Source organism: Panicum virgatum, chromosome 9N, assembly GCF_016808335.1.
Source record: "Panicum virgatum strain AP13 chromosome 9N, P.virgatum_v5, whole genome shotgun sequence".
Taxonomy (NCBI): domain Eukaryota; kingdom Viridiplantae; phylum Streptophyta; class Magnoliopsida; order Poales; family Poaceae; genus Panicum; species Panicum virgatum.
In genome coordinates this window covers 7,663,716-7,676,256 of record NC_053153.1, presented here as the reverse complement: position 1 = coordinate 7,676,256, position 12,541 = coordinate 7,663,716, and the positions used below count along the sequence as shown (strand labels likewise).

Here is a 12,541-nt window from a genome sequence, read left to right as displayed (position 1 = left end):
GGACAGTGGTTTCAGTGTCACTGGTTGATCTGAGAAACTAATTATTTAGAAAAAAAAGATGTCTGCTGCTCTTTTTTCATCATTTGGCATCTGTATGTAATGTGCATAGTTAGGCCCCGTTTAGTTCCCAAAATTTTTCTACAGTACCCGTCACATCGAATCTTCAAACACATGCATGGAGCATTAAATGTTTTTTTTAAAAAAAACTAATTACGTAGTTCAACGGTAAATGATGAGACGAATCTTTTAAGTCTAATTAGTTTATGATTGGATATTAATTGCCAAATAACAACGAAAGTGCTACAGTAGCAAAATCTAAAAAATTTCGCGAACCAAACACAGCCTTAATATGAATGCATAACACAAATACGCAAGCAACACTGCAACAGATTTACTGATTTAAATTGATCTCCTGTCAAAATTCCGTTAGTCAAGAGTGCATTGAACCAATAAATTTATCCAACCATAGGTTAGGTTTCATTTAGACTGAATGTTCTACAGAAGCCATCTGATTCTGCCTTGATTTGACATTCATTTCTCTGTATATTATGCATGTATCCTGCTTATTAGAAAATGGGTCTTTATTTCCATGCACAGCTGAACTATGTGCTCAAGTCATTGCACAGAGATGTGCTTCCAAAGAATTGAGATGGTGTTTCCTACATTCTTTTTGCTGCTTAATTTTGGGAAGCTAATTCTATTTTCAAACTATACAGAATAATATAGCTAGAGGTGGTAAAGGGTCCAACATTTTGAACTAGAAAATCTAAGGATCGGACCTTAAAAGGGCCGGGCTCTAAACATATGTATTTTTGAACTAAAAATTTTAAGGGCTTTATTGGGCTGTGAAGAGGCCATTAGGGCCATGGCCCATTACCACCCCTAAATATAGCCTTGCCAATAGTGGGACAAGAGAGAAGTTAAAGCCCATAGGACAACCAAGGAAATTTTGAGAAGCCCACATGAGCGCGTCACCCGGCATTGGCCCTATTTATTTTCGCTTTTCTGAACTTTATTTTTTTTAGAATCAAGATTATGAGATAAGTCAGCTGTATGAAGATTCGGCTATCTGAATAAACAGGGTGTTTGGCAATTTTGATTATTTTGAGTTGATTCTCTGAGTTGAGTGATAAAATGTCTAAAATACCCTTAGGTTGATGATATCTTATTTTTTTGCTGAATACGAGCAAAATTCAATAATTTTTATGTTTTGTTAATATCTTGACTATATAATTATATTACAATTTGATCAAATATGACTAATATCACAAATATACTAAAAGATATACCAGCGTGAATTTTTAAATTCCTGAGTCCATAAACGATGGATAGAAGTAGATCACGAACAAGAGCTTCTGCAGTACGCACAAGAGCTGCTTTGCTTTCTTCTTCACTAGTAGTACCAAATAAAGTAACTTCTACCCGGCGTGTCCTGTGGTGACCCCGCGCTTCACCGGCAGCGACGGCAAGGAGGACCAGGACTTTTGCATCCTCTCCGACGCCAACCTGCACATCGACGACTTCATCGGCAAGCGCAACCCTGCCATGAGCCGCGACTGGCCCTCGGCGCCGGGTAAGGCAGGGGTGGCGGCGCAGATCCAGACCGGGGAGGCGGCAGGGGGCAGCGGGGCACATCAGGGATGGCAGGCGAGCGGCGTCGGGAGGGCAGGTGCGGCGGCGTAGGGAGAGAGGGCGACGGGGAGAGGCCGGGGAAGGCGAGGAAAAGCCCCCTCGATTATCAGAGACGCGCTCCCGACCCCGCGACCGAGAAAATCGCCCCTCACCTCACGTTGTTTCTCCGATTCGCTGGTAAGCCACTTCCCAGATAAACGGGAAATAATCAAAGCTTTTGGGTGAGATTCTCGCTTATTTTCACCGATAAGGGCACCTGCAATGGGAAGCAAGAAGGGGTAGTAAACCCTTGTTACTAGTAAGATACATTGCGGAGGGTGGAGTAAAAGTAGTATAATCCGATAATAGCACTATTATCAAGTAAGAAGAATACAAAAATCATATCATCTCTCTCCTCTATCATAGCACAGCATGCAATGGGTGGCTGGCCTTAGTACCTTAGATTTTTTTTGTTATGTGACCCCCACCTTACAACCTGCTCCATTGTGAAGCCTCTCTCAAAGAAATGATACTGGCTGACACATGACCCATGTGTATCGATATAGGTAAAATACATTGCTCATGCCCTAAGCGGATTATAAGCGTATCTAAACAGGGCCATTATAGAATGGCAGAAGATACATAAAAGAATCAAAGCCTACAGATAGGATTGAGTGCGGAGGCACAGGTGTCTTGTGAATACAACAAGCAATGATGCAACTTGTACAGGACTCAATTGACAAACCGCTCGATTGACATTCATGCTGCGCATATTATATATTACATGGGGGAAATTATTCATCGTACGGTCCCCTCAGCGGAAATGGTGATGAACAAAAGCAAAATATACACAGCGAAGATTGGAACTTATATGCTGCTCAAATTATGATAAACCCCTGCTTACTGCTTACTGCTGCTGCTGCTGGTAGCGATCACGACAAGATCGACGATAATGATGCATCAAGTGGAGCATTGGCGCAGCCGGGTGAGCATACTACCGTTGCGTTGCTGGATTTTGGGCTTGCACACCGAGACGGGCGAGAGGAAAGCCTTCAGTTCAGCTGCTGATGTGGCTAAGCATCCACGGTGGCAGCCCAATGCGAGCCTGCGGCTGCGCTGCTGGCCCCTCCACCCTCCCGCCTGCTGCCACGGGGTAGCTGCTGCACAAAACAGACACACACGGGCGGGTATTCTTTTGTCACTTGCTGCCTGGAATGGTCAGTAGCGCATTGCGTCCTGGGGAAAATAGGGAACTATTTTGGGATTAGAGTGTGATGTGATCCACCTGATATTTGTTGCTGGGGGAGCTTCTCTCATCATGAAGGACGAGGAAGACGAGCTGGTTTGTTGTTGAGTCTGGTCCCATTGCGCTTGCTGTCGCTGGGCTTTCTGCTTCTCTGCGAGCTGCAGGGAAGGAACAATGCTTTCAGTGAAAACAGTGGAAGAGCTAGAGCATGGACGAGGCAATGGGTTGAGCAGTCAGCAGTGCCTACCTCCTTCTGCAGAATCTTGTTCTCCTCCTGCAGGGACTTCTCCTGCGGAGCACGTGCCAGCAGTCAGTGCAGCACGGGACCAGAAATATTCGCGTAGATGTTACACTGCATTCACAGCATCCACATGGCTTGCTGCAAACCATGTCCATCTGACGGACAGCTAAAGAAATCACAGGTCTAACATGCAAGCTCGACAAATTACCTTCCGTTGAAGCTCTGAAATTGACTCCATCATAAGCTGGCTCTGCACATGCAACAAATACATAGTTGTCAGCTTTTCGAGCACATGATTGTCGCCGTGTAGGCACCACATAAGTAACTCACTGCAGTGTAGTATATATGGTTACACTACCTTTCTGGATCTGATATGTTTCAGTGAACTCTCTAGCTGCTGCTCTAGTTGCTGAAGCTCCTTGAGATTCAGAGTTTCAAGATCCTCTCCCATGAGGTGCCTGTAGGACACACAAATTGGCTCACATATTATTTTCCCACCGTGAGTAGTTTAATTAACTTGCTGCGACTTAAATCGCTACGAATTACTTTTGACATTTCTGTATTGTCTCAACCTTCGCCTTTAGCATTCTATATTCGTGGCACCAGTTGCCCTACACAAGTAAAGAAAATTTGCATTATTTAATATGGGTGGACATCATGAAAAAGGAATAGTATCACAATTCAGTATGTCACAGTTAAAGCCTTAAAGGGGGTAACTAACTGAACTAAGGACTGCTATGTGTTGTGTGATTGCTTTCTATTAGCTAGCTTAATATCAATTTTATTGCTGTTCATAACTAGGGACACTGGACCATCTACAGTCACAAATATGACAAATTGACAGCATATGGTTGAATTTAGTGTTTCTTGTGCTTCCAGAGCCTGTCCTATAAACATGGTATAACATATGGGTACTTGTTAGGATCTATATATGCTAAACCCCAATAACAATATGTATGACTTGATCCTACTAATGTCACACGAAAACAGATCCTGGAAACACATGTGAGTTATTAGTATACAATAAAGAGAATTTTTTATGAAGAGAATATCCAAATAATCATTGCTTTCTTGTAATTTTTTTATGCCTATGTATTCTCATAATTGTCGACAGTATATCAGTACTGACTCCGGTCTTGTGATTGCCACTTCCACCAAATATATAAAAAATCAAAGTAAATTCTGTTGAAAGTTAATGTAATGGTGGAACTAATTATTTTGACTAGTGATCAATGAATCATTTGACATGTGCATATTGAGCCTACGATCCCTGCTTTTACGAAACATTAAATTGCTAGCACTTGATAAATATTAGCATATGATCACAAAATAAAACTAAGCCATGGACTGCCCCCATAATGTCTGTTATGCCACAATGTGCACTGATAGGTTTAAGTGGATTTAGACTTAGTCCATCTAATTATAACATTCATATTTACTGCATCAATGGTACATCCATGCAAGGGAAAGCAGTTTTTCTGCTCCTAGGTACAAACTAATTTGGCAAAAGAAATAAAGAGTAGGTCCTATCAAGAGTTCAAGACAAGACCAACATGTTTATTTAGTACAATTAGTTCAATATAATATGAAAGATCATAGTTTTGGCCCAACTTGACACGAATTGAATGACATTTCTTTTTTTTCCTCGAACATGCAGGATAGCTGCGTATGTTTGTATTAAGAGAGAAAGAGTGGTCCAATTACAAAGGAAACACATACAGCAATGAATTAAGTGAAGACAAATTACTGAAGTTAGTACCTGAGTTTCAGATTCTGCTGAAATGAGAACCTTTTCTGCATAGGAGTAGCGTTCATACCGTTCAAGAATTTTGTCCATACTGTGAAAATGGTAAATATGAATATATAACTGAACAATACACACACCAATCTGTACGATAAAGAATGGGAAGAGTGTGTATTCAGTAATGTAAGCAATTATCATGGCACCTCTATGCCATGCCCTATAACATTTCAATCATAAATTCATAATGTGATATTTTATACACTATAATAAATTCATACATACATAAACTACCTAAATATTCTCCCTTTTTCTACAAGGATGTAATAACACTTGGTGCAACTGGTTAAGAAACCAATTTAGAAGCAGGACACAAAAATGGGGTCAGATTTTGACATCCCAGCTACTTACAGTACCAGCAACCTTGAGAACAACAATTACAGAGGACAACGACGTATATGAAGTAAATTAAGAACCGAAACAAAAATAAGGTGTGAACGTTGTTAACGGCATTATATTGTAGCTAGTTCTTTCAGTTAGTTTAAGTGTGGAAGTATATCTTTTAAGAATTCATAGTATTCTTTATATAGCCTGCACCAAATAATTGGTTATTATCAAAACTGAACTATTTTAATGAAGAACCTTGGTCCAACTGCAATGAACTATTCCTGTATATTTTCTTTTATGCTTCAAAACTCTATTTGTTTTTGCAGTAACTTAATTTCCATGGAGCAATGTTCATATTAAAGTATATGAATATCTAGCAAATCACATAAGCTTACAAATTTAAAACATTATGGTATTTTTGAAAGTTTCTCTTATCCTCCATCAGTTAATTTACAAAATACTTGTATAACAACAGAAGATAATATCTTGTAAAATATTTACAAGGGTATTACTATAAAATTACCTTTAGGAACTTGTGTTTTGAATAATATGTTGTTAAATTAATCCATAAAGCAAACAGATGAAAGTCTGTGTTATTTTGCGGTTCATGTTTCCTTGAGTGACTGTAAGAATTTGGTTACTGAATTTTGTCAAATCATGAAGCATATCAAGCACAATCTTTTACATTTTATACAAAAACTAATTTCTAGAATTTTACAGAAAGTGGAAGGATAATTTGCAATATGTAACCATCATAGGTGTTCTGAAAAAAAAAGTCTTGGATAAAAGCTGCTAAAATAAAACCAGCAAAAGCTTTTGAAGTTGTACTTCAAGAAAGTGGGCTGTAAGTCCAAGTTGGAGGGAACCATAGAACCTTGTCTCTTAATTAAACAAGGAAATAAAATTGCAACTGAAAATTCAGATCAATGGAGTCCACAACAGGGTGCCCCAATACACACATGGCATTAATGTGCTAGTAAGTGATATGTGGGAATGTTCTTACCCGTAAAGCTTGCATTGGTTCACAACCACAATCACGAAACAAAATAGCACATGTGATATTGATCGAGATGCATATAACATGCATTCAGAATCTACTCTGGTTGATTTTTCAATTCAAACTGCAACTATTTGCAATTCTACAAGACAAGTATGAAAAAAGTGAAAAGGAAGGGAGGAAATCTATATGAGCTACTATTCAGTTAAATGTTCTTTGGTAGAGAAGGCTACTATTCAGCCATCTATATGAGCTAGGAATCCATGCATATTATTGCAAAGGAACAGATTCTCAGATACAACTTCACCAAATTGAAAGGACAAACACCTGTGTTTTTTTTCTAAATTCTAGCAGCAATTCATTCCACTAATGCAAGTTCCCATTAGTTAACAAAGTGATCGTGTTTATGTCTTACATATGAGTTTTTACAGAATCTCTGGATGCCTGCTCACTGTGTATGTTACAGGAGCTTGAGAGAACTGCGAGAGGAGTGCCAGACTTGAATGGATATGATGTCAAAGGATTTATATCCTCCTATTCAGCCTTACTCATGCAGTACTCAGTATCATATCTTAAGACTTAGGTTCCATGCAAGCATCCCACATGCTGCTCATGTAAGGACCCGTAGCACATGCTGTTCAGTTAGGTCAAGTTAACAGTCTTTCCATCCCAAACTTCAGGCCTTGAAATTGAAACTTAATTAGTCTTCCCTTTTGCCCAAGAGTCCTCCCTCTCAGTCACATCACAATGACCGTACTTGCATGTGCCCCCTCCATCTCTACCCTTATTTGTTCTAACTCAATTAAACTGCAGAATGAGCTCGCAGAGGAAGAGACTTCAGTTATATCCAAATGAATGGTTCTTGGAGGATACAGATACACACGTCAAACCACGGTCATTGGAATTAGTGACTTTTTTTGGGGGCGGGGGGGGGGGGGGGGGGTGTCAAGAAAGTGGAGAAGAGGAAAGGGAGAACATACATAGTATTTTGATGCTCAAGAGAATATGTGTTTACTCGCATAAATGTTCAGCCCACTAATTTGGGACAAAAAATTAAGAACTGTATGGGCAGTAAGCACAACTTTAATCAATAAAAACTATGAACCCGATAAAATGCATAACTACTAACAAGATTTTGCCCATCCACAAACGTGCCTGGGTCTTCAGGGCTAAAGGTCATTCAGATGATATGACATACATGATGGCAAAAGGAATGATGATAAAACAAAAGGGGGAAACGAGAAGAAATTCACATCAGCTTGCAGCTGTTAAATGGGATCTATTTAGAAACCAGTCATATCCACACTAATTGTTCTGAAATATAAACTCAGAAATTAGATGGTAATAGATCCGGGATAAGAGGGGCTACTAGCCGCAATAGTAAGTACTGAAGAGGGTGGATCCACGTTAGTGTGTCTATCTATTCTTGCTTGACGAAAATCAAGGCAACTGGTAGCATGCATGTATCATAACAAAGTCAAATAAAGAGTCTACACGTACACAAACTAAAGTTTATGTTGATTTGGGGCTTGAGATACGAGCATGCTCTACTGGAGGAGTTAGGCTCAGCGTCATCGATCGATCATCAGTCAAGAGAGTAAGAGACAAGCTAGCAGCTTAGATGCTTAGCTGTAGCAGTGAGCAAAACTCCATGTATGAAACCGTGTGTATACCATGAGGTCGACGGCAAGCAGCCCTAATCATCGGGGGGAAAGAATAGAAGAATAAAGAAATAATCACGACCAAACTTCTTTTCCCCGATAACGGAAGCTTTATATTCACGGCCAAACTAAGCGGTGTGGAAATGCGAAGAAAGGAGCAGACTGCAAGCAGCAAGCGAGGTAGCACATGTGGCTAGAAATTAATGATTTAATGGTACCAGCTGGATGAGCAAAATCCAAATTACAGAAACCATAATCCACCATGTAATCCTCAAAATCATCCCAGCATGGCAAGGATGTACGTACATATACAAATTAAGAGTAGGAGCTGAGTATAGCATAGTATCCTTCCTCTTCTGGTACTAAGCTTTGTACTTAAGAGTCAACTCAGTCGAGCAATTAACACATGCAGCATATGGCAACAAAAATTTCCCCAAATAGAGCAGTACGAACGCCATCCCAAGCGAAAGCGGAACATAAAATTACCTCATATATAGCGCAGGAGCGACGCACGCTACACGCTAAAATTCATCTAGATCACCCGAGCACCGAGAATTATCATCAAAATTCAGACAGATAATAACCGAACACCCGAGCACCGAGAATTCTCATCGAAATTCAGACAGATAATAACCGAACACCGCAATTCAAAGTTGAAACAGCTCGGAAATGGAGCAGTCTAGCTCAGGGAACGCGGTCCGTTGAAACGTAAGCGGCGGAGTCAGCGAAGCGCGTACCTTGTGTCGGTGGCGTACTCGTAGAGCTTCCCCTTCGTGGAGAAGATGATGAGCGCGACCTCGGCGTCGCAGAGCACGGAGATCTCGTGCGCCTTCTTGAGCAGCCCCGCGCGGCGCTTGGAGAAGGTCACCTGGCGGTTGATCTTGTTCTCGATCCGCTTCAGCTGCACCTTCCCGCGCCCCATCGCCGCCGCCGCCGCCGCCTCCTCTCAACCAAATCCTGGTTCCCTCTCTAACCAATCCTCACGTCGCCTCAGCCGCGACGACAACGACGGCAGCAGCTATAAAACAGGCCACCTACGAGGGCTGATTGGCTAGATACAAGCCTACGGCTGGCTGGTTGTGGATGGTAGGCGGCAGCGCCGGCGAGCGCATGACGTCACGGCCGCGGCGGCGGAGAGAGAGAGAGGCAGGCGGGGGGACCGGCCGGGGCGGGGAGGAGGAGGGAGGCGGCGAGGCGCCGGATTTAAAGCGGCGCTGCCGCGCGACGGATCGGCGGGGAGAAGAGCGGTATCGCGAAACCGGGATGGTTTCGTGCCGGCCGCTGTCGAACTGCCATTGGCCGAGGCCCTCGTGACCGGACCGGCCGGCCCCACCGTGCCCCCGCCGCCGGGGCCCGCCAGCCCGCGGGGTGATGTGTCCCCTCCTCGTACGGTCGAAACCGCCTCCTCCCAGCCATTGATGACCAGAAAATGCTCGCCTTTGCTTTTTTGGGAACGAATCTTGGCTGCTTTTCTTCTGCCAGCTGATTGGCTGTTTCGATTTTGTATGCATCCGCGGGTTGCTTGTGTCCGCAAGATCCAATCGATTGGGTTGATAATCGTCTCCTGCTGGTTGCCAAATCCACAAAAGGAAATCATAAATGACCGGGATGTGCTAAAGGTATTTGCAATAAGCTGGTAGTTTAATCGTTTTTAATTGCTTTTTTTTACGTGCACGTGAAACGTGATGAAAGCAGCGGGGCGGGGGGTGGGGGTCGTCGGGACGAAATGTCTGGGCAAAACGGGAAGGGGAGCAACGGGTCGGCGGTCGCCGCCTGGCTCGGCACCTTAATGCTCGGTGCGGTCCAGCGGATGGGAGAGGACAGGGCTTCTGTAGCGAGGGGGCCGCCCGTTTTGGGCCGGTCCAGGCGTCCGCGGCCAGGCCACGGCCACGACGGGCCCGTAGGTGCTCGCAGCGACCCTGGCTAAGTAGCTAGCTACAGCTAGAGGTCTGCAGCAACAGTGGCGCTCGGCCGGGCAACCCACGCCGGAGGACCGTGATTGGCAACGGCTCGCCGTGGACAGCGGCGGCGAGGCCACCGACCGAGGTGAGTGAGCAGGTCGTGGGTCGATCTGGGTGTGTGGTGGTTGAGGACTTGAGGTGAGGGCCTGTTTTCCGTGTGCTACTCACGCTAAAAAAAATTTCATGCATGGAGTATTAAATAAAGTTTATTTGCAATTTTTTTACATATGGGTATAATTTTGCACGATGAATCTAATGCCGGTAATGAATCGACGATCGGCTACAGTAATGCTAGTACCATCCTCTAATCATAAGTCAAAAATCTCATTAGATTCGTCTCGCGAAGTAGCGCAGGGGTTGTGAAATTAATTTTGTAAACTAATTTTATTTAGTATTTTTAATTATTAGTCAAACTTTGTGCTATTTGTGCTACGGAGAAAACCAAACAGGACGAGGTGACTCGGGTCTATCGGCCGGGTGAGTGGTGACTGACTCTGGACGATCGAGGAGGTCTGGAGTTGAGCGCAGGGATGCACGCCTGCACATGCACCACGGGGTATTTTTGCCACTTCTGCTCGTGTTGATTTTTTTGGGAAAAAGGGAGAGGCAGGGCGGTATCTGTAGCAAAATTGGGGGAGTATCTAGGAGTAGTGTAGCACCACAGGTTACTACTGTAGTATTGACGAGATGCTACTACGTAGCCATATTTATTGCACTGTAGCATCGTTATGTCCATTGATTGATGCTTGATAGCATAGGGGCGTTCAAGCGTGGTCCTTGGATTCCATTTGTGAACGTACTGTACTCAGTGTAAGAGCAACGATAATGATTTCGTCCATGCGCCGGCGACTCACAATCCAGGTCACGCAGCTTGCAGCGGTCCCACAAGGAAGGCATTCGCCTGCATTTCGTCGACGACTCGGGACTCGGGAGACGCCAGCTGAGAGAATTTTTCCACCCTCTCTCCTCCATCTCAACTTTTTGGCTGACAAGACAGACGAATCGTCCATCATTATATTTACTCTAACTGTAACCGTGTAGTAAAACGTGCGCATATACTCTTAGTTTATTAGCAAAAGGCATGGAAAACATGTACCCTGCCCGTCTATATATCATGTTGATACCTATTTCTAAAATCTAGAAGAAATTCTTTGTGCGTCTACTTATCTAGTTTAATTTTGAGTTATTTGGATTGGTATCATTACAACTTTCACAAGTTAAAATATGCTACTACAATTCACCATATTAGAGATATGCTATCATCATACCTCTTTCCCCTCCTTGGACCCACCCGCAGGGTATATATCCTCCAAACTTTTCCGTATAGATGAAATTGCCCCTCAATCCATCTAACTCCAGTTTCATCCTGGCCGCCGCCCGCTTCCTAGCCGCCGGCTCCGTGGTTCCCTGGCGCTGCCGCCGCCGCCGACTCTGGCCGCCCAGCCCATCGGCGTCACGCTCATCGGCCGCTCCTACCTCCCCGTCCGGGACCTCCTCGCCGGCCAGGAGGTCAACCGCTGGCTCGGCATGCTCGACGCCGCCCGGAAGCCGCTCCGCGCGCCACGGGCCCAAGATATGGGTGCGCCTCCGATTCTCCAGGACGTTGCATGTGTTTCTGGCCGCATTGACCGACATTGCAAGTTTGCAGGGAGAGGTCCTTCCAGCCGAGCTTGAGGCACGCGTCCTCCTCCATCAGCGTGTACCCCTTCCATGGGTACATGCCGAGGAGCAGCCTGGCCTGCGCGGCGGGGCTCCCGGCCAGGGACTGAGGGACACCGGCCGTAACCCGGCACGCCGCAGCTCGTCGCCCCACCGCTCCACGCGCACCTCCCCGGTCCGCTTGGGTCCGCCCACGGCCACGATGTTCCGTATCTCCGCGCCCAGGAGCTGCCGCTCCACGGCGTGGCGCTCGGCGAACTCCGCCGGCGCTGTCGCCCAGCGCGTCGAACACTCGAACAACGCCGAGTAGTAGTGCAGCGCGTCCCCGAACCGGCCGAGGAAGTCGCTGCTGTGGCCCAGGTCCTGCCACGATGGTGATCAGCGCGCAGGCTCCTGAGCAGCCGCACCGTGCCCACGTCCAACCCCGTCACGTCGTAGAGGCAGTGGTGCATCCAGAGTGGTGCATCCAGTGCACGACGGTGGCCTCGTCCTGCTGCTGCCGCTGGCGCGGGCCGAGGAGGGCCGCGGCGTCCGCGACATGCCCGATCTTCCCTTCGATGGGTTGGAACTTTGTTCGTCTACACGGCTGTTTAGCCCGTGTACACCGTACACGCCGTGTAAACGCTACACATTGACCAGCCATGTCCGTTTAAGTAGCCATTTACACCATTTAATGACCATTTAGTTTGAATAAAATATCTAAACGGTAGACGACCGACTATTTAGTATTTACCATTTAGACTAACACTCACCAAAGTTGGTTGCCGTTGTCACCTCTCGATCCTCAAAAACTCGATGGTGGGCAGCACACTTTGGTGAAGAGCGCGGCTACTACGGTAGATTAATTTGATTTGGCATTGATTTTGATTGTACTACTGGAAATTGATGGAACAAATGGGGCCGATGAATCAATGGTAGTGTGGGTGAGCTGCTGCTACTTGTGGGTTTGGCAATTCGAGGAAGGGAGAAAAGACGTAGAGTTGTGCGGGTCAAATTAAGAAAAGCGGAGGGTTAGAAAGAGCTAGCCCCAGTGCTTT

The 12,541-nt window shown here is 45.1% G+C and overlaps 1 protein-coding gene and 1 pseudogene across 4 annotated transcripts; both read right to left on the bottom strand.

Annotated features, from left to right (window-relative positions):
- Window positions 1–2,220: 2,220 nt before the first annotated feature.
- LOC120690074 (MADS-box transcription factor 14) lies at window positions 2,221–9,129 on the bottom strand. Of its 4 annotated transcripts, XR_005681564.1 has the most exons (9): window positions 8,622–9,129; window positions 4,858–4,936; window positions 3,645–3,709; window positions 3,457–3,556; window positions 3,307–3,348; window positions 3,105–3,146; window positions 2,897–3,015; window positions 2,594–2,771; window positions 2,221–2,538 (listed from the first exon to the last, which is right to left on the bottom strand). XR_005681564.1 is itself a non-coding variant. In XM_039972590.1 (8 exons), the coding sequence occupies exons 1-8, from the start codon at window positions 8,804–8,806 to the stop codon at window positions 2,669–2,671; spliced, it is 735 nt and encodes a 244-aa protein (XP_039828524.1). In that variant the 5' UTR covers window positions 8,807–9,110; the 3' UTR covers window positions 2,221–2,668. The 4 variants fall into 4 exon arrangements, 2 of the variants coding, with proteins under 2 accessions (XP_039828524.1, XP_039828525.1); XR_005681565.1 differs by having other exon boundaries at window positions 2,221–2,771; window positions 3,105–3,209; XM_039972590.1 differs by having other exon boundaries at window positions 2,221–2,771; window positions 8,622–9,110.
- A 2,226-nt stretch (window positions 9,130–11,355) lies between these two features.
- Window positions 11,356–11,956, bottom strand: LOC120688664 (annotated as a pseudogene).
- Window positions 11,957–12,541: the final 585 nt, after the last annotated feature.

What these genes read in the sequence shown, in the direction of transcription:
- LOC120690074 (XM_039972590.1), bottom strand. Translation starts at nt 8,806, where the DNA reads ATGGGGCGCGGGAAGGTGCAGCTGAAGCGGATCGAGAACAAGATCAAC. An exon ending in GAGTACGCCACCGACACAAG is followed by an intron (nt 4,937 to 8,621) that starts GTACGCGCTTCG and finishes CCATTTTCACAG; the next exon opens with TATGGACAAAATTCTTGAAC. An exon ending in TTTCAGAGCTTCAACGGAAG is followed by an intron (nt 3,147 to 3,306) that starts GTAATTTGTCGA and finishes CGTGCTCCGCAG; the next exon opens with GAGAAGTCCCTGCAGGAGGA.